The following is an 18,059-nucleotide window of genomic DNA, read 5'->3' as shown; positions in this document are numbered from 1 at the left end:
ATAGGGGGGCTTTGGACAAGCTGAAAGTGACTTGTGGGTGGAGTCCCAGGTTGGCTCTGAACTGGGTTTCAGCCAGGGTTAGAATTTTAATTGAATTCAATGGGTTTTGGGACTGAGCCATCTCCCACCCAGATAACAAAGACGAAACTGTTTGTGCTTGGGGGGGGGTTCCCCTCACTGAGTCATAGTCGAAGATTTTCTCCTTTAAGGATTTTTCAGAGTTTGGGGTTCCCTCTAAAAACTTATGTAATCATCAAGGGTTTTTTCCTTAGTCTTAGTCTGAAGCCTATAATTGACTGATTGGGGAAAAAATGGATAAAGGATTGGTAGATAACATTTTATCTCTTACTTTCAATGGGTTAGGTTAATTTTATTAACTTACTCAATCCTTATTTCTTCAAAAGAAAGTATTAAGTGACACTGAATATTTGGTAGATTCAGGAGAAGGAAACAGAAAAGAGTTTTGGAATTGAAGTGTCTTGGTCTTCAGTGAATTAAAGCATCATGACTTCTTGCATAAATTATACTATAATGTAGTTTCCTCCTACTAATTAACTTTTCAAGAATTGCTACAGAACTTAAAAGCTAGTAGTACTAGCTGTGTGTCCTTGGGCAAGTCACTTAACCCCAAATGCCTCAGCAAAAAAAGAAAAAAAAGGTGGTAGCATTAACCTATGGCAAAATCTTGCCAGAGATAGCAGTATGGATGATGGCTTTGAATTGTTTTCATGTTACCTTTTCCAGTCTTGTGGGTTTTTAAATTGACCTTTATTGCAATAACTGCCCCACTTGTAATTTCATGGCAGTTCTATATTTAAATGTGATACAGGCAGTCTGTAGGTCGTAGAGACATGACCTGGGCAGACTATTTTGTCAGGCTTGTTCAGAGTATCAATAGAATGGTTTAGAATGCTTTCCTTTGCAGTGAGAGGAACAACTGATCCAGCATTGTTTCTTATGCACACAACCAATTAGTCCAGTTGTTAATTAAAGCCATTAGCTCTGCAACATCAAAATAAAGAGCCTCCAATTTAATTCAGCATAGACTCTTGCTTGGTGACTTCAGTGCAGAGAGGAGAACTTAGAAAAACAAGTTGGCAAACTTGGTTCAGTTGTAGAGATTTGGAAGATGACAAAGATTTATACACTATACAAATTTATCTTGTGTATACATCATGTGTACTTTTTTTGAGAAAAGGAATGATTTGTTTTTATGTTTATAGAATAGGAAACAAATCATTACTGGTGTGGGAGTCATTTTGAATCAGTTGTTTATATATTCAGATCACCAGCTTGTTAAGAGCCAAGATCAAATTTAATATAAAGCTAAAACAAAGAATAAAAATTAAAAAAAAATTTCTTAAAGCTAATGAATTAACTGAAATTTTCTTTGTGTGTGATTGATTTAAACCTAATACTTGCTCAGTTTTTTATTTAGTTAGGGTAACAGTAGCATGGACAAAAATAAAATCTACAAATAAACATGAAAATTCATTTAAAATAAATATAAATGTTTCCGGGTTACTTTAAGGTAGATCTCTCAACACATCTCACTTTCTAAATCTTATTAACATAATTAAGTAGAAAAGAGTCATTGTAATATGACTCATTATTTCTTTTTATTTTAAATTTCTTATATAGCCTGCATCCCAATAAAATAGCTTTTAAGTCAACAGTAACATACTTGCTAACCTAGGGAAAATAAGGAATAAAAGGTTCTATTGAGTTCTAACATAAAGTAGAAGATATGCAAGCATATTTAAGAAGATAATTTGATAAGGAAGTTAGTTTCTCAGGTTCTTTTGGGTCATGAAAGTAGTTTGATGATTTTGTTTGAAGGGAATTCCTAGACCATTAGTTGATTTAGTTTGAAGGGAATTCCTAGATCATCAAATATAGCTATTTTTAAATGAGTACAAAATAATTTTGAAATGAATCATTGATAAGCCACTGAATATGTGCAACCAAGAGTTGATTGTATTATAATACTTAGTGTGTGTTTAACACAGTGGATAGAGCACTGGCTGTGAAGCCAGGAGGACTTGAATTCAAATCCAGCCTCAGACATTTAATATTTCCTAGCTGTGTGATCCTGGGTAAGTCATTTAACCCCAATTGCCTCAGCACACACTCACACAAAATTTTAATGTGACACAATAACATTTTTCTTTCCTTTCAGGAAACAGATTTTGTTTGTTTTGATGGAGGACTGGATGATTTTGACAACTATAATATTGAAGATCTTTTAGGATTTTTGGGAGAAACTGTGAGAGGCAAAGGGCAAGATGAATTGAACACTTCTGGAACTGAAAACTCTGAGAAACTTGCAGAAGAAACAGAAGAGGAGAATCCTAAGGAAGTCAATATTGAAGAATCTCTTGAGATATCCAAGGATGACAACAATGAACCTGAAACATCAGTGGATAGCAAAATTCTTGCAGATTCAGAAGAAAACAGCTTACTTTCAGAAAACACTAAGAATCTAGAGGGAGAATTTGAAACACATAGGGCCCCCATCCATGTAAATAGTCATGCAGATAATCCTCAGGGTAATCAACCCTCCCTTGAGCCCTTAGAAGAAATGCTACAAGACAAATTAAAAGTGTCAGAAAATGAGAATTCAAAGAATATTAATATTTCTCAACTTTCTAAGGACTGGGAGGAGATTGATGCTTATAAACTTTTGAAGAAGGAAATTAATTTGGATTTGAAAACAAAATTTGGCTCAACTGCAGATGCACTTGTATCAGATGATGAAACAACTAGGCTTGTTACTTCATTAGAAGAGGAGTTTGATGAGGAATTGGACACTGATGATTCCAAAGTTGAGGAAGAGGATAAAGGCAATTTTGATGAACCACCATTATTAACTTTTACAAATGGAGAAGATAGGAAAACAGAAGAGAAATATTCAACAGGTGAAAATTTGTATACTGAAGAAGATACTGATGAAATAGCTCTGCCCAGCATTGGTGAAAAAAATGACAAAAATATTCTGAAAACCTTAGGAGATACTATTTTCTCTATTGTTGGTGGAGGCGAAGCAGAAAAAGATGCCACAGATTTAGATGATTTTGATTTAGATGAAGAAAAGATAGAGGATAAGGAAAAAGTCCTGACTAGTAAATGGGAAGAAGATAGCCCTGTAACAACTCATGACCAAAGCCTAGAAGATACCCTTGAAATTGGCACAGTGATTGAAGTTAAGGAAAAAAGAGAGAGAATACAATCATTCAAGGAAGAATTCATGAAGAAGGGAATGGAATTAGGAGATGAGGACATTTCTATAAAAAGTTCTACTCATGGAATTGACCTTATGCATAATAATCCTACTGAAATGAGAGAAGATTACATGCAAGGTGACCTAAAAGAAACTATTACTCATCAGATTACAAAAGAGGAGCTTCCTGAGGAGGAGTCTGGAGAAAAGGTTTTAGATGACAACTTTGAGAATGATCCTGTACATAAAACACTCTGGAAGAAAATGAAAGAGAAAAATGCTGAACAGAATTCTGTAAGTATTAAATCATTGCTAGAAGATGAACAACAAAATGCATCCAAAGGAAATGTAGACATAAACAATATTTCAGAAAATGAACAAGAACAGGAAATGTTTCCAGTAAAGATGCAAGGAAAGGAATCCACCCAGCCAGCTCTGCTTAAAATTCAAAATCAAATAAACATTTCTTCTGTAGATAAAATTTATTTACCAGAAAAAAAGGTGGAGGAGAATCTGATGTTGGAAGAAAATTTACTGGGCCAACAGGATAAAGATATAGAAACTGAAATCAGCAAGCAGCTGGATGAAAAGATCAAGCATTCTGAAAGGGAGATTCAAGATCAACTTTCCAAAGATGAAAACAAAGAAATGGAGAACATAAAAAATAAGGACAAAGATATTCTTAAGGATGGAGAAACAAATAATTTCAAAGAAAATGTGGGCCAACAACCTCTTATCATGGAGACAACACGGTTGGAGAGAGAAAAGGCAGAAGCTGAAGATGATGACTTCCACATAGCTGAGGATTTGTTAGAAGATGAAAATGCTATAAGCGCTGCTGCCAGTGGCCAGAGTAGTAGGATAAATGTTGATGTGCAAATGAAAGAAAAAGCTACTTCAGAAGTCCCAAATCTGTTTCATGCCACAGAAGACACCAAAGAAGAAACAAGTATGATTTTGGAAGCTGAGGCAGTAGATAGAAGCTTTCAAGGGTCAGGTGAGACTATGCCCAAAGGGGTAATCGCAAAGATTGGAGAATCTATTAAAATCGCTCTAGGGCAGCAAGAGAAGGATCCCCTTGAGAAAGATGAAAAACCCACTTCTTCTGCTATTAGTGACTCTTTTGGTAAGGATGAAAATCAGGCTCAAGATTTAATCGAGGAGCTTGATTATTTTGAAAAAGAAGATGGCCTGGAAAACAAAAAAGACTTCAGCTACACAGAAAAGTCTTGGCCAGATGATTTCTCCCAAGAAGACCTTGAATACTCACAAAATTTCATTGATACAGAAAGCCAAACAAATCAGCAATCTGATTCTACAGAGCTTGAAGATAACCTCGTTTATAAAAAAGCTCTTAAATTAGAATATAGTGATACAGTAAAGCAACTGCCTGTCATTAAGGGCTTTCTTGATGAAGAACAAGTAGAAAGATTAGAAAAGTACCTTGGATCAGAGAATGTCCTGCACCTGGAATCCACATTCCATGACATGGAAAGTAAGCTAGCATTTGCTCAAAAGGAGAGCCTGCCATATAATATGGAAAAAGCACTGGATGATGTCTTTCATTCTTCAATGTCAAATATCCTTGAGATGGTGGAGAAAATGTTAGATTCAAAAGTGGCAGAAAACAAGGAGCTGGGCATGAAAGAGATGGACACGTTTGATGAAGAGGTTACTCTGCTGAATGATATTCAGGACCTGATCTTTTTTGTCAGATACAAACACCCTTTGGTAGAAGAGAGTGTACCTCTGGCAGCTGCTGCGCCTCCAGAAGACAGTTCTAAGGTCCCTCTTGCAGGTAAAATACAAGTCTTTTTTCTTCCTGAGTTGATAAAAATGTGGTTATGCCCTTTCTCAAATCCAGTGCAAGGCAGATATATTTTTCTAGGCTAGATATGAGAACAGCTTGGTCCATATAGGAGAGTATGACATTTCAGTATTTTAGAACTAGCTGTCCATTTCTCTCTCTTTAATGAGAATTCTCATTTATCAGCAGCAGTTGGGTATTATTGTTGTTCAAATATAAGGGCTTTTTTTTTGTTTTGTTTTTTTAATTTTATTTTTTTTTATTATAGCTTTTTATATACAAAACATGCATGGGTAATTTTTCAACATTGACCCTTGCAAAACCTTCTGTTCTAACTTTTCCTCTCCCCACCCCCTCCCCTAGATGGCAGGTAGTCCCATACATGTTAAATATGTTATAGTATATGTTAAATACAATATATATATATATATATACATATCAAATATGTTTTGTTGATGACATTTATTTTTAACCACAGTCATCTCTAGATTACTCATTCTTCCAAATTGAAATCTTCATTATGGCAACAACAAAAGTTAAGCAAAGTAAACAAAAACACTGACCATTTCTGACAATATATACAACATTCTTCCCTAGTAGTCTTCCATCTTTCTGTCAAGAGAGGACAAATTGTTTTTACTAGTGATAATAACTAATTTTTGTATTGTACTTTGCATTTGGGAAGCACATTGTTCACAACAAATGTGTAGTACAATTTATCATTCTCATTTTACAGATGTGGAAACTTACTCAGAGATTAGAAGCCAACAATTTCTTAGGTATTTCATCTTCCTGAGCCTCAGTTTCCTCATCTGTAAGATGAGTGGACTAAATGCCCTTTTAAAGTTTCTTCCAGCTCTACATCTTTGATCCTTTTAAGATTTTTTTTTTTTTTTTTTTTTTGAAAGACAATCTGTTAAGTAACTTGGCCAGGATCACACAGCAAGTGTTAATTGTCTAAGGCTGGATTTGAACTCAGATCCTTCTGACTCCAGGACTGTTGCTCTATCCACTGCACTATCTAGTTGCCCTAATCCTTTTAAGATTTTTAATCTGAAGTGTATTGCCTAAGGTCACAAGCTAAAAAGTGTCAAAACAGAACTGAAACTTAGCTCTATTGACTTGAAATTCACTTTTTATTTCACTGTACTACATCTCCAGTATGGTATTACTGTTCTCAATGATAAGGATAATTAAGTTACTGAGGTATGGTAAATATATCTTTCAAAAAACATTATTAATAAATAGTTAAATGCATTGGTTTGATTGATTTATGGTTTTAAACCTTGTTTATAAATAATAAGCATAGACAGTGTCTTAATATCTACTAAGCTTTTAGGAGAGTAAAAATTTTTCTAAAAGTGCTATTTGTAAGCACAGGAATAAGTTTTTAAGCTCTGAATGCTTAAGAGAATAAAGCAGAATAATGTACCAAGGATCCAGAGATCAAATTATATGCATATTCAGGGAGATACTGAGAAATCCCCATGTTCAAATATATGATTATGTTCAGTCCTAACTTTCTCAGGAAGAAATTTATTCCATATAATAGCATAAGTAACAAATGAGCATATTTGGAGATAGAGTACCTAACCACAAATATTTAATTTTAACAGGTAAGTAACAAAATTTATGTAAATCTACAAGCTATTTGGAACCATATACTATGGCTTGTTATACAACATAAATATGGAAATTTTAGTATTTCCCGTAGACCCAAAAACAGAACCCAAAAGAGACCAGGGAAGAAAGTTTTCAGTGAATGAAGGAGATACATTTGCACCAGAGGAAAACAAGAGGCCACCAGAGAGCATAGAAATAAAAGTTCATACAGTGGAAGTACCTGAGGAAGATATGGACATCTCAGCAAAGGCTGATCTTTTGGATTCAGGAGAGATCAAAGATGTCAGTGATTCACAAGATGGACTATTACTCAAAGAGTCCTCACAAGATCAAAGTATTGGGGAAGATTTGGCTAGAGGTAAGGTTTGCTCATTTTTCTTTAAAAAATGCTATTCCATGTACATCACAGACAAGATTTTCTTGGTGAGTGTAGTAAAATAATTTTGTTGTCAAAGTGAGACAAAATTTAATGAATATGTTGTACATTTTTTAAGCTTTTTATTTTATTTTTAGTTTTCAACATTCACTTTTATAAGATTTTGAATTTCATATTTTTTCCCCTTCTTCCCTATTTTTCCCCCTCCCCAATGTGGCGAACAATTTGATATAGATTATGCATGTGCAATCACAGTAAATTGCTACATTAATCATGTTGTGAAAGAAAAATCAGAACAAAAGGGGAAAAGACCACAAGAAAAGAGGAAAAAAAAAAAGTGAAAATAGTTTGATTTGATCTGCATTTAGACTCCATAGTTCTTTTTCTGGATGTGGATGATATTTTCCATTATGAGTCTTTTGGAATTGTTTTGGATTCTTGTATTGCTGAAAATAGGTTAGGTTTATCATAACTGATTATCACACAATGCTTATATTGTGTTATATAATTTATAAAGAGTATGAGAAACTATCATTCATGCTCCAATTTAAGACAATTTTCTATTAAAAAAAACTGAATTAAACTGAACTTTGATTAAGATCTTAATTTCTAAAATTATAACTTGATTATTGGTTAATTTAGCTATAACACTCTATGAAACACATAAAAATACAAAATAACCATCTCTCCTGTGTGGTCTTTTGTATTTCCAGTAAAGGTGGCAAGAGTGATAAAAGAGAGCAGAGGTTGCAAAGAATTATTAGGTTTCTTAAAAATATCTCTAAATATTTGTATTTGTGGATTACTTGAAATTTCAGAGCTTTGTCCTATGACTGAGTAGACTTAGTGCTAGAGCTACTGGGTCATAATATTTTTCACAGTCTCTCTCTACACAAAAGCAGAAGACAAAAAACTGTGACATGAAATAGTTACAAATTTTACTTGAGAGACAAATAGAGAAGTTGGCAGAATTACCTGCAAATTCCTGATGTCTTTATACATTTTGTTTCTCAATGTTTGTGATACAAACATTTGTAAAGAAAAGACTATCATAAAGATAATTTCAGCCTATTGGCTAAATTGAGTTTTAGAGTATAAAAGAGGGGAAGCTTTGGAAAGATTTCAATAAGGGTCTCCATATTAACTCAGTATGTATGTAAATACACAGATTGAATGAATATGGAGGATTTACTGAAAGACATGAATAAGAATCACACAGGATATGTGATTAAAAATAATAAGTAGCTAACACTTTTATAGCAGCTTTTGTGCCAGGTATTATGCTAAGCACTCTGCAGATATTAAATTCTTTGATTTTTGCTGAAAAACCTGGAAGAGAAGGTACTTTTATTATCTCCATTTTACAGATGAGGAAACTGAGGCAAGCAGAAATTAAGTGACTTGTGTAGAATCACACAACCATAGTAAGAGTCTGAGGCCAGATTTGAACTCAGGTCTGCTTGACTTCAGATCCAATGTTTCACTGTGCCACCTAGCACTGTCTCATCTATATGCCCTTAAACCTGTGTGTTGATGAGTTGCAGGCTGCACCATTGGATAAGTAATGGATCCATCCAAGGATTGAAGGATTTGTGTTGCAGCAGAATCATTTATTTTACAAAAAAGATGAATCAAAGAGTTCCTTTGAATAACAGGCTTTTCTGACACAATACTTTTTGATGCCTTTTTTTTTTTTTTTTTTTTGGATTCAACATATACATTTTTCTCTCTACCAAAAAGTGTACGCTTCTGGTGAAGAGTTTTTAAAATTGCAGATTTATCGGGCACCATTATATACCTTGCATAATATCTATTTAGTTTACATAATTAATGCTTATGCATTTTAATCATTTATATGAAGAATATTTAAAAGAATGGATTTGTAGAGTGCTCTGAAAACCATAAGGTGCCATAAAAATGTTAGCTATTATTCATCATCCTAAAGTAATAATAGCTTGGGAACAAAGTATTTATATGAACAGAGACAAATTCTTATTGAGTAGTCCATATTTTTAATAAATCTTTATCAAATGAATAATTAATGTTGAATTCTCTCTAATACCCAATTTAACTCTTGAGAATGTTGGGAACTTTGAAAAATTGAAGAAGTATAAATTAACTTTAAAAAAATAGAAAATCCAAATTTGTCATCCCCCCACAAAAAATTCAAGCTTGTTCTGTAGCTTTGTAATTTTTAATTTCTAACAAAAGGATCTTCACAAAACAATTCACTTTAAGGTTCATTTAAATAGTGAAGTCTACTGAATTTATTAAATGAATTTATATTTAAAAATTCAATTCATATGACAGTTTTCAGAAGTTTAGCTGTGAAAATGAGATTTAATAGGAAAAGAGAAATTAATATCTTGTCACTGAGATAGTCTAATTGATTATTCTTTTTAAAAATTGTAATTTCTGTGTATATGCTATGGTTCAAGGTTGAGACATATCAATGTATAAGATAAACTTTAGGACTATCTCAGATATGTAGATATTTTTGAAATGACTTCATCTTACATATGTTAAGGGCTTCTTTTGTACAAAGTACTACCTAAGTGCCAAAGATAATGAAGATAAAATTAAAGTCTCTGTGTTCAGTAAACTTACATTCTGGAGGAGGACGGTTGGAGGGAGACATATGCTACATAAATAGGTATAATACAATGTAGGGAGAGATGGGGAAACAATGGTGAGAATAAGATAGATTCATCTAGGAAGGTAATTTTTTCCTCATTCAAAGAAGAACACTTCTTCCTCCTTCCAGGGCAGGGATCAGGGAAGACTAAATAGAGCATGTGGCACTTGAGCTGAGAAAGATGAGGGATCTAAAAGTTGGAGATGAGTAGAGTTACCAGCATGGAAGACTACCTGTGCAAATGCACAAAGGTTGGTGTTAGCATGTCAAGTCTGGGTAATAGCTAGTAGTCCAATTTGGCTAAAATATACATTTGGTAAAGAAGTAATTTAATATTTCTGCTAAGGCAGATTGGAAGTCCCTAAGTATGAAGATAAGGATTTTGCATTTTATTCTAGTCAATTTAGGAACCTCTGAAGGTTTCTGATTAGTGAAGAAAGAAGTGTGAGTATCTGAGCATCTCAGAGCAGCAATCCCTAAAGGTGTTTGTGGGCTGGTAGCTTTTAGATGGAAAAGATGAGCAATATAAAGAGTAACTATTTCTCATTAAATGAAGGTTGACACAATTGATTCTTGTCATTCACAGTAGTTACATTCCATAAAGTTACTGTGAACACTAAATTAATGAATACTGAACCATTGCTCCTGGGGGATGTATACATAGTTAGATTTCAGCAAGTCTATGGTCACAACACTTACTGTAGTACTTTCAGGAGTAGCCTCATGTACACATCAGTGAATTTCCTCTTCCTTTTTCTGGATGATGTTCTATTGTTGATTTGTTAACATTGAACTCACTGCCAAAAACATTATATCCTATGACTGAATGAAGCTTTTTAACACAGATTTTCCCTGTAAGGCACATCTCAGCCTTCTTGGGCTTAAGAACACAAGATAGCACTTCAGCAATGTGCTTAGAGATCATTTTAAACAACAAAGACCATGCCCCCCCCCCAAAAAAAAGCTCAAAGATGAAAAAAAGGGGGGGGTAGATCTCAAAAAGGACCCTTGTTAACCGAAACAAAAGGGCAGAGTATCCCCTTGTTCTGTCTCAGCTGGAAATGCATATATCAAGAACTCAAATTCTTTGCTGTTCTGTGCATGTCCATTAATCATTGCGAAAGCACCACCAGTGTAGATTTTGGAGTAACAAATTTTAGAAAATAGGAGAATTCAAAAATATGGAATTCACAAGTCATGAGAATCTACTACAATTGTTATCTTTAATAATTGGAGACTTTTTGTCACCTTAAGCAATTTTGAGGTGATTAGGTAGAGAGGGAGAAGGGGACAGGATGCCATAATTGGATAACTCTGGAGGTGAGAAGAGCAAAAGTTCTATTTAGGCCTTAAGTGGTTTTTAACCTTTTGAATCCCTTAACAAGAATTTTGCCAATTCTAGTTATTTATAGAACCTCAGGGAACAAGAAAATAAATGAGAAGTGGGACTGGGATTATTTGTTAAGCTCTCTAAGAAACACAGCAAAACAAAATATAACTGAACTTGAACAGTTTAATTTGGCTCAGCAATTAAGAAATAAAGAAATAAAATTAGTTTCTTTCTCTTGTCTTCTTCATCTCATGTTTTAAGAATCACTAGTATTTACAGAAAATCTATTTTTTTAATTTGTTTAAAAAATATCACTTCCATTTTCAAATATATCCCTCCCCCCTCCAGTAAATACTACTATGTGTAGCAAATGAAAAAGAAAAAGGGAGAAAAAAAGCAATTCAGCAAAACTAAGTAATACATGGACAAATTTTTTGCTTTATACATAAAAGATCCACCTTCATTGTTTACTAGTTCTTCAAAGAAGGGAGTAGTCAAAACAGTCTTAGTCTAAGTGTAGTATCACTTATGGGCAGGCAGTTTAGGTGGCACAATGAATAGAGTGCCAGACCCAGAGTCTTGAAGATTTAACATTGTGAGTTCAAATCTGGCCTCAGATACTAGCTATGTTATTATGGTGAAGTCACTTAATCCTGTTTTCCTCAGTTACCTCATTTGTAAAATGAGCTGAAGAATATATGTATATATATATATATACATATATATGTGTATGTGTGTGTGTGTGTGTGTGTGTGTGTGTGTATATATATATATATATATATATATATATATATTTATATATATATATATATATATATAAAATCATGTATATACCCATATATGTTCACTTATTCAGACTGTTTCCCCACTTTTATCATTGTATTCTCAGCATTTAATTCAGTGAATGGCATATAGTACATACTAAACAAATGGTACTGCTTGCTTCATGTTAAACAGAGAAGATAGCCAGTTATTGTATAGAACAGACCCTGTAAACTCACCAAGAAATTTCACAAGGCTCACATGTATGTGTGTGTGTGTGTGTGTAATTAATAAACAATAATCTTGAGGAAAAAGAAACTCGAAGCTTAAGAACTAACAAGATCGAAGCAGTTTTATTTGCTGGTTTGCTGCAGGAGTAGTACGTATAGTGAAAAATTTAACATTCATACATTTCTCAAATAGTTTTATTTCTTAAGAAGTACATAGGAAAACTATAGTTTGATAAAATACTATGTAAACTTTTAACCCTACACAACTCCATTTGGGGTTTGATTAGCCATTTCCTTCTCTAGCTTATTTTTTACAGATGAGGCAATTGAGGCAAAAAGTTATAAGTTACTTGCTCTCAGGGTCATACAGCTAGTAAGTGCCTGAGGACAGATTTGAATTTAGGAAGATGAGTCTTCCTGCTTCCAAGTCTGGCACCTAGCTTCTCATCTAATTATATTAATGAATTAATGCATTATTTTGAGTATTAATTATATGACTCTCTTTTTTTGGAGAAAATACAAAAGTGCTCTTCCCTTTTCTCTCCTAGATAGAAATACTTTTCAGCTAACCATTCATAAAAAATAGATAGAAAAACAATCTTAGGGGCCTTCATGAGAACTCAGAAGTTTATAGCTACAGCTCTTATCAGGAGTCATACATGTAAGGGTGACCTTATGTTGGGAATTGTTTAAATGGGTTAAAAATCCCATGTTCTAAAACACCATTACACTTTAAGTTAATTTTCTTCCTTTAGGACTGATTTCAGCAGAAGATACTCCTTTGGATACAAAACAACATCCTTTAGAAATCATTTCCACAGAAGAAACTCCTTTAGATACAGAACAGCAACCTCTAGGAATAGGTTCCATAGAAGATACTCCTTTGGATACAGAACAACAACTCGAAACAAATTCAGTGGTGCCACCAATTCTTGCAGCTATGAAAAATGCAGGTCTTGTCGCAAAAGAAAGCATGAAACAATATACTGAGATGGTAAGTATGACATTAACTTTCTAAATGGTTTATTGGGGTATTATAATTAGTTAAGTGTATTTTGAGCATTTAGGGTTTTCAGCAAGTGACTAGCTCAATAGATCTGAAAAAATTTTAATAATTTAAAGCAATTTTTAAAGATGGAACCTGAAATACTTTATAGATTTTATGATGTTTTTGTTGTTTTTATTCAGAATTGACTTTTTAGGGAAATATTGAGGCAATTTATGGAAGGTGAAATATCTGAAGATATTTTTAGGGCTCTGCTCCCTGTGCTGGTATTTGTTGACATTAGTAATTTTTCTTTAATGTATACTTTAAGTCTGGGCAAATTTCTAATAATGGGGTCTTGAGTTTTACTAATCCTTATGCAAGGTGTGCAGAAATTCAGAACTTGGGCTCCTTTGTCAAGAACATCCTCCCCTCTTTATTTTCTTTCTCCCTTTCATTCAGTTGATTAATTTTCTCTTTTAAAAATACAAATGTCCTTAGAATAATTGAGCCCATGTTATTCACACTTCATTATGAACTGCCCTAATCCAATCATTTCTTTTCTCATTGCTGAGTTTTCCAATGAAGAGGTAGTAACAAGTTGATAATTGGCAAGAAATTTTGCAGTATTTTTTCTCAATGGATAGGCCAGTGGAATATAAACAGACTTCTAGAGGGCAGAGACTTTGCTTTTTTTTCTCTGCATCATGATCATCACGTAGGAGAGGGGAACATATTTATTATTTCATAGTTGATTGTTGAACTGAATTTGATTAGGATGAAAAGAGTGTGAGGGATTTTGGATTGGCCAGAAGTAAGCACAGAGACATAAGGAAGAGAACCAAAATGGAAAGAGGTTGCAATTGTCTATTTCAGGGTTGGGTAGCAGTTACTGTACTCCACACAATACAGTGAGCATTGTCTCAGGATTCAGTGGATGATGAATTTAGATATTGTGTCTAATGCTTTACAATAAAAGTCACTTCCTGTCACTTGACCTCAGTTTTCTCTTCTGAAGCATGAAGAAGTTGGACCAGATGACTGCTTGGATCCTCTCTAACTCTAAATCTATAATCTTTTGAAAGTGATTACAGTGAAAAGCAATTTTCCTGTTTGAAAATGGCCTTTTGAAACCATTTCAGTATTTTCTTCATTAGAATCATTATAGGTTATAGATTTGTCACAGCAAGGGTCTTTAGAGAGTCTTTAGTTGAAGAGAGGAGGAAAGAGAAGCCAGTAGAGGGGAAATAGCTTGCCTAGGCCATTAGACTTCATGGCCAACACTTTGTACACTACATTCTCTTGTCCTCCTAATGATTAGGATCAGAGGATCATAGATGATATATCTGGAGAAGGAACCTTAAAAGTCATCTAGCCCCAACTCAGAGTTCACTGATGAAATATGGGAGGTTAGATGATAGCCCAAGGTCACAAAAGCAATAATTATTAACATTAAAAAGAAAAACCAATAATTACAGCAGCTAAAATTTAGTTAACATTTTTAAGGTTTGTAAAGCACTTCACATCAACTGCTTATTTGACATTTTAAACTAAAAGTTCCATACGCATGTCAAACATCAATATGTCCAAACCAGAACTTCTTTTGTTTCCCCTCAAATACGCTTCTATTCCAGACTTCTCTATTTCTGTGGAGAAAAACCATCATCCTTCCAAGTCATATAATTTTAACTTCATTATTCTGTTCCTCATTCACTATTATACCTACTGCATATCCAAACGGCTACAAAGGCTAGTTTCTTCCTCTTCAACATTTTTTGCATTGGTCCCCTTTTGTCCATTCGTCTCTTCATATAACTTAAGTTCAGACCTTGATCACATCTTTATGTAGCTGCCTACTCAATGAACTCCAGTGGTTCTCTCCTCTGATTGGCATTTGAAGCCAGCCCTTCACAACTTGATTCCAACCTATCTTTCCGGTCTATTATACATTGTTTCCCTTCTTGTATTCTTCAGTTTAGATAAGCCCATCATTTTGCCATTTCTCATAGTGATACTCCATCTCCTATCTATGCATCTTTACTGGCTGTCCCCTATGCATGGTAATGTTGTTGAAAAGGAGAAGGGGGAGAGAGAGATAGGGAGGGAGGAAAAGAGGGAGAGAAAAGAATAAAAAGAAATAAAGACAGCTAGACATGACCTACTTTTTATCCTTTTCTTAGATCCTTACTAGTCCCTCATTTAACGATAAATGCTAGAAATTTCCTGGAAATCCAAGTCAAACTTCCTTACCTATACTTTATAGAGCCCATTTTTTTCCTGTCCAAAAAAAAAAAAAAAAAAAAAAAAAAAGGGCACCATTTGACCTTTAATATCCCCTCCTCCATTTTCCATAGTTTTTAGATATTATTTAGTAGAATCTCTTTTAAAACATTTGAAGGTCCTTTCAGTACTCAAGCATGCAGTTCATCTGGGTCTGGCAACTTGAATTAGTTAAGGACAGCTGGTTGTTTTATTTTATTTTCTATTCACCTTGGGTACCAACATTCTGTTAACCGCCTTGTCCTGTCATTTTTATTTCGAGGGCCATCCTCCCCGCAGCAGAGAAAATGGAACTAAGTTGCTGTCTTTTCTGTTATCAGTTGTCACCATCCCCAAATATACCACAAGGTCATTGCCCATTCCTTCTTTGGTCCTCCACTATGGCTGAAAACTTTATTATGGGCCTGGTTTTCTCTTAGCAGCTCAGTCATATTCTCAGCTTTACACTCCTGACACTATTATTATTTTGCTCCAATAGATCTTATGTTCAGTTGCTGTTAGCTGCCTTCGTTCTACCATCTGTCCTTTATTTTTTAAAGAATTGTGCTCGTTTCTGGGTTCCGTGGACATCCACATCGGACTGTCTCCCTTCTACTTCTGAATTGTGTTCTTGACATTTTCACAATTTCCTATTCCTCTCAGGCCGACTTCTCTCATAGAATTTAGTTGTTGGGATTTCACTCTTGGATAATTTGTTCGTTAAATTTTGTCTCCTAAGATTTGGGGGAGTCTCCACTGTCCTTTATTCCTTATTGTAAATGCTCTATTGTTTTCTAGTTTGGTGGTCTCTACATAGGCAGTATTATTTCTTTGATGTTAAGAAAAAGAAAAAGCCCTTTGATCTGACTGAGACAACATGGAGGCATTGATGTGTTATAAACAAGAAGTATACCGAGGGAAGGCGTTGAGGGGGTTGGGAAAGCCTTCCTGAGGAGGAGGGAGTTTAGGGGCACTTGAAGGAAGCCAGAAAGCGTTCGGTAAGAATACTCCCAGGCCATTGGCTCTGCAAGGACGAGTCCTCGGGAGCTAGGTGACCTAAGACACCGTGTTTGAAGGCCGGAAGGGTCAGAAGGTTTTGTTTAGACAGGATCTTAACAAAAGTGTTCGAAGCACACGGGGCATTGACCCAGACTCAAATAGGCCCGGCCCTCTGGGAGCTTCTAGAGGGGAAGGGAACACGTGTCCAGACAATCAGACAATAGGTAGCAGTATTTTTAAAGGGAATCATTAATAACTGCACTTATTAAACGCTTGCGGTGTGCAAAGCCCTCTCAGGGCTCTCTACCCAGAGACCTCACTTTCTAGTCAGGGGGGACAACACTTATGGAAGGTTTCAGCGGAGAGTAAGATCCTGTGGTCCTTAGGAAAGTGGATGGTAATTTGTTTACTTTAGCGTGGACAGTTCCGTGCTTCCAATCTCGCTACTTTCTGATTGTAAGGTGAGGAGGAAGTGGCAAAAAGTCCCTAAAGCTTGGAGCCAGTCCCTGCTCTTCCGCCCCGCCCCTTAGACTCTAGCGCTTTGATTGGCTGCTCAGACTCGTTTTGGTTTTCCTCCCTCTTTTTGCTTTCTGGGAGTTTGGAGTTCTGAACCTCCCCCTCTTACAATGGTCCCGTCCCTTATCGGTTAAAGTGGCAGTTTTTTCTTTGTCCTCCCCCTCCCAGTCCTCCAGTTGGTTTTTTCTGCCGGGACCTGCCCCTCCCCTCTCGAGCCTGTTTCCTTAGAGTGTCGCGCTCTTTGCCTGGGACGCTCGGCTGCGGCGCCAAGTGCTGACGCCATAGTGGGGAGGGGCGGGGCCGAGACCGGCTTGGGGTCAGGTCTGGTCCGGTTGACGTGTTATTGCCTGGGGGAGGGAAGGGTAGGTGAGCGGAGGCAAAGTTCACTCTCCTGTTAACCCAGAGGAAGCCGAGGCTCTGTGACCCAGACCGCAGAGGGTCTTTGCCGCCTAAGGCTGAGGGGGCTAACCGTGCTCCCGCCTCATCTCGGGCGATGGACACGGGACCCACCCCGACCGGGCCATCGGCCGGCGCCACCGGGGCCCCGGAGCTGCTGGGCCCCTTGTCGGTGTTGTATGCCGCCCTCTTGGCCAAGCTGCTGGAGGTGACCGTGGGGATCTGCTGGTGTGGGGGGAGGGGAGCCCGGGCGCTGGGGGTGGGGGTTGGGTGCCAGGAGGAGCGGACGGGCAGGGGCAGGTGCCCGGAGATCCGGGAGGAGGAGGGGCCCCTCCCCGGGGAAAGGTAGCCGACTCGTGGCCCCAGAGGCGGGCCCTTTGTGGAGATGGCCTCCGTGTGTGTGCATGTATGTATGTATGTATGTGTGTGTACAGGAGGAAGGTGCATGCTGCTGTCACAAGTTTGTGTGGTTTGTGTTTGGGGCAGGAGCATGCAGCTGTCAAAGTTTGTATGTTGAGTGTGTGGAGGAAAAAGTCTGCTGCTGTGTCACAAGTGCATGTGTTGCTTTCACAAGGGATGCCGTTGCAGAATGTGGATGGAAGTATTCTATCTTGTTTTCAAGAGAAATGGATGGAATTCAGGAGTAGCGTTTTGAAGAAGAGAATGTAGTTAAAATTGGGAAGATCTATCTGGAAGCAGCCCCCAGGAGATCAGTAATGCAGGAAGCTGCACGGATCTCTATCAGTTCCAAAAAGGAAATTTAAGTACGTTGTCAAACAAAACAACTAGGAAATCTTGGAGACGTTTTATTTTGTCTTTTGAAAAGTTTTTGAAAGTAGTCTTGATTTTGATAATTGTCACATTCCTGATCTTTTGAAGCTCATTTACATCCACGAAAATTAATTCATGGGGGCAGCTAGG

The 18,059-nt window shown here is 36.2% G+C and overlaps 1 protein-coding gene across 7 annotated transcripts in view; it reads left to right on the top strand.

Moving 5' to 3' along the window:
• MIA3 (MIA SH3 domain ER export factor 3) overlaps positions 1-18,059 on the top strand; it is a 59,124-nt gene that overhangs the window by 10,510 nt on the left and 30,555 nt on the right. For 3 of the 7 annotated variants that reach the window (XM_074262685.1, XM_074262683.1, XM_074262682.1), the window contains exon 1: positions 17,047-17,346. In XM_074262685.1, the coding sequence (XP_074118786.1) occupies positions 17,236-17,346 (111 nt within the window). In that variant the 5' untranslated portion in view covers positions 17,047-17,235. Of the gene's footprint in view, positions 1-2,179; positions 5,019-6,729; positions 7,009-9,790; positions 9,908-12,738; positions 12,978-17,039; positions 17,347-18,059 lie in introns of those variants that run through there. The other 4 variants (XM_074262679.1, XM_074262678.1, XM_074262680.1 and 1 more) reach the window with 3 other exon arrangements.

Source organism: Sminthopsis crassicaudata, chromosome 4, assembly GCF_048593235.1.
Source record: "Sminthopsis crassicaudata isolate SCR6 chromosome 4, ASM4859323v1, whole genome shotgun sequence".
NCBI classification, from domain to species: domain Eukaryota; kingdom Metazoa; phylum Chordata; class Mammalia; order Dasyuromorphia; family Dasyuridae; genus Sminthopsis; species Sminthopsis crassicaudata.
Note: the sequence above shows the minus strand (reverse complement) of the source record. Positions and strands in the feature narration are given on the sequence as shown.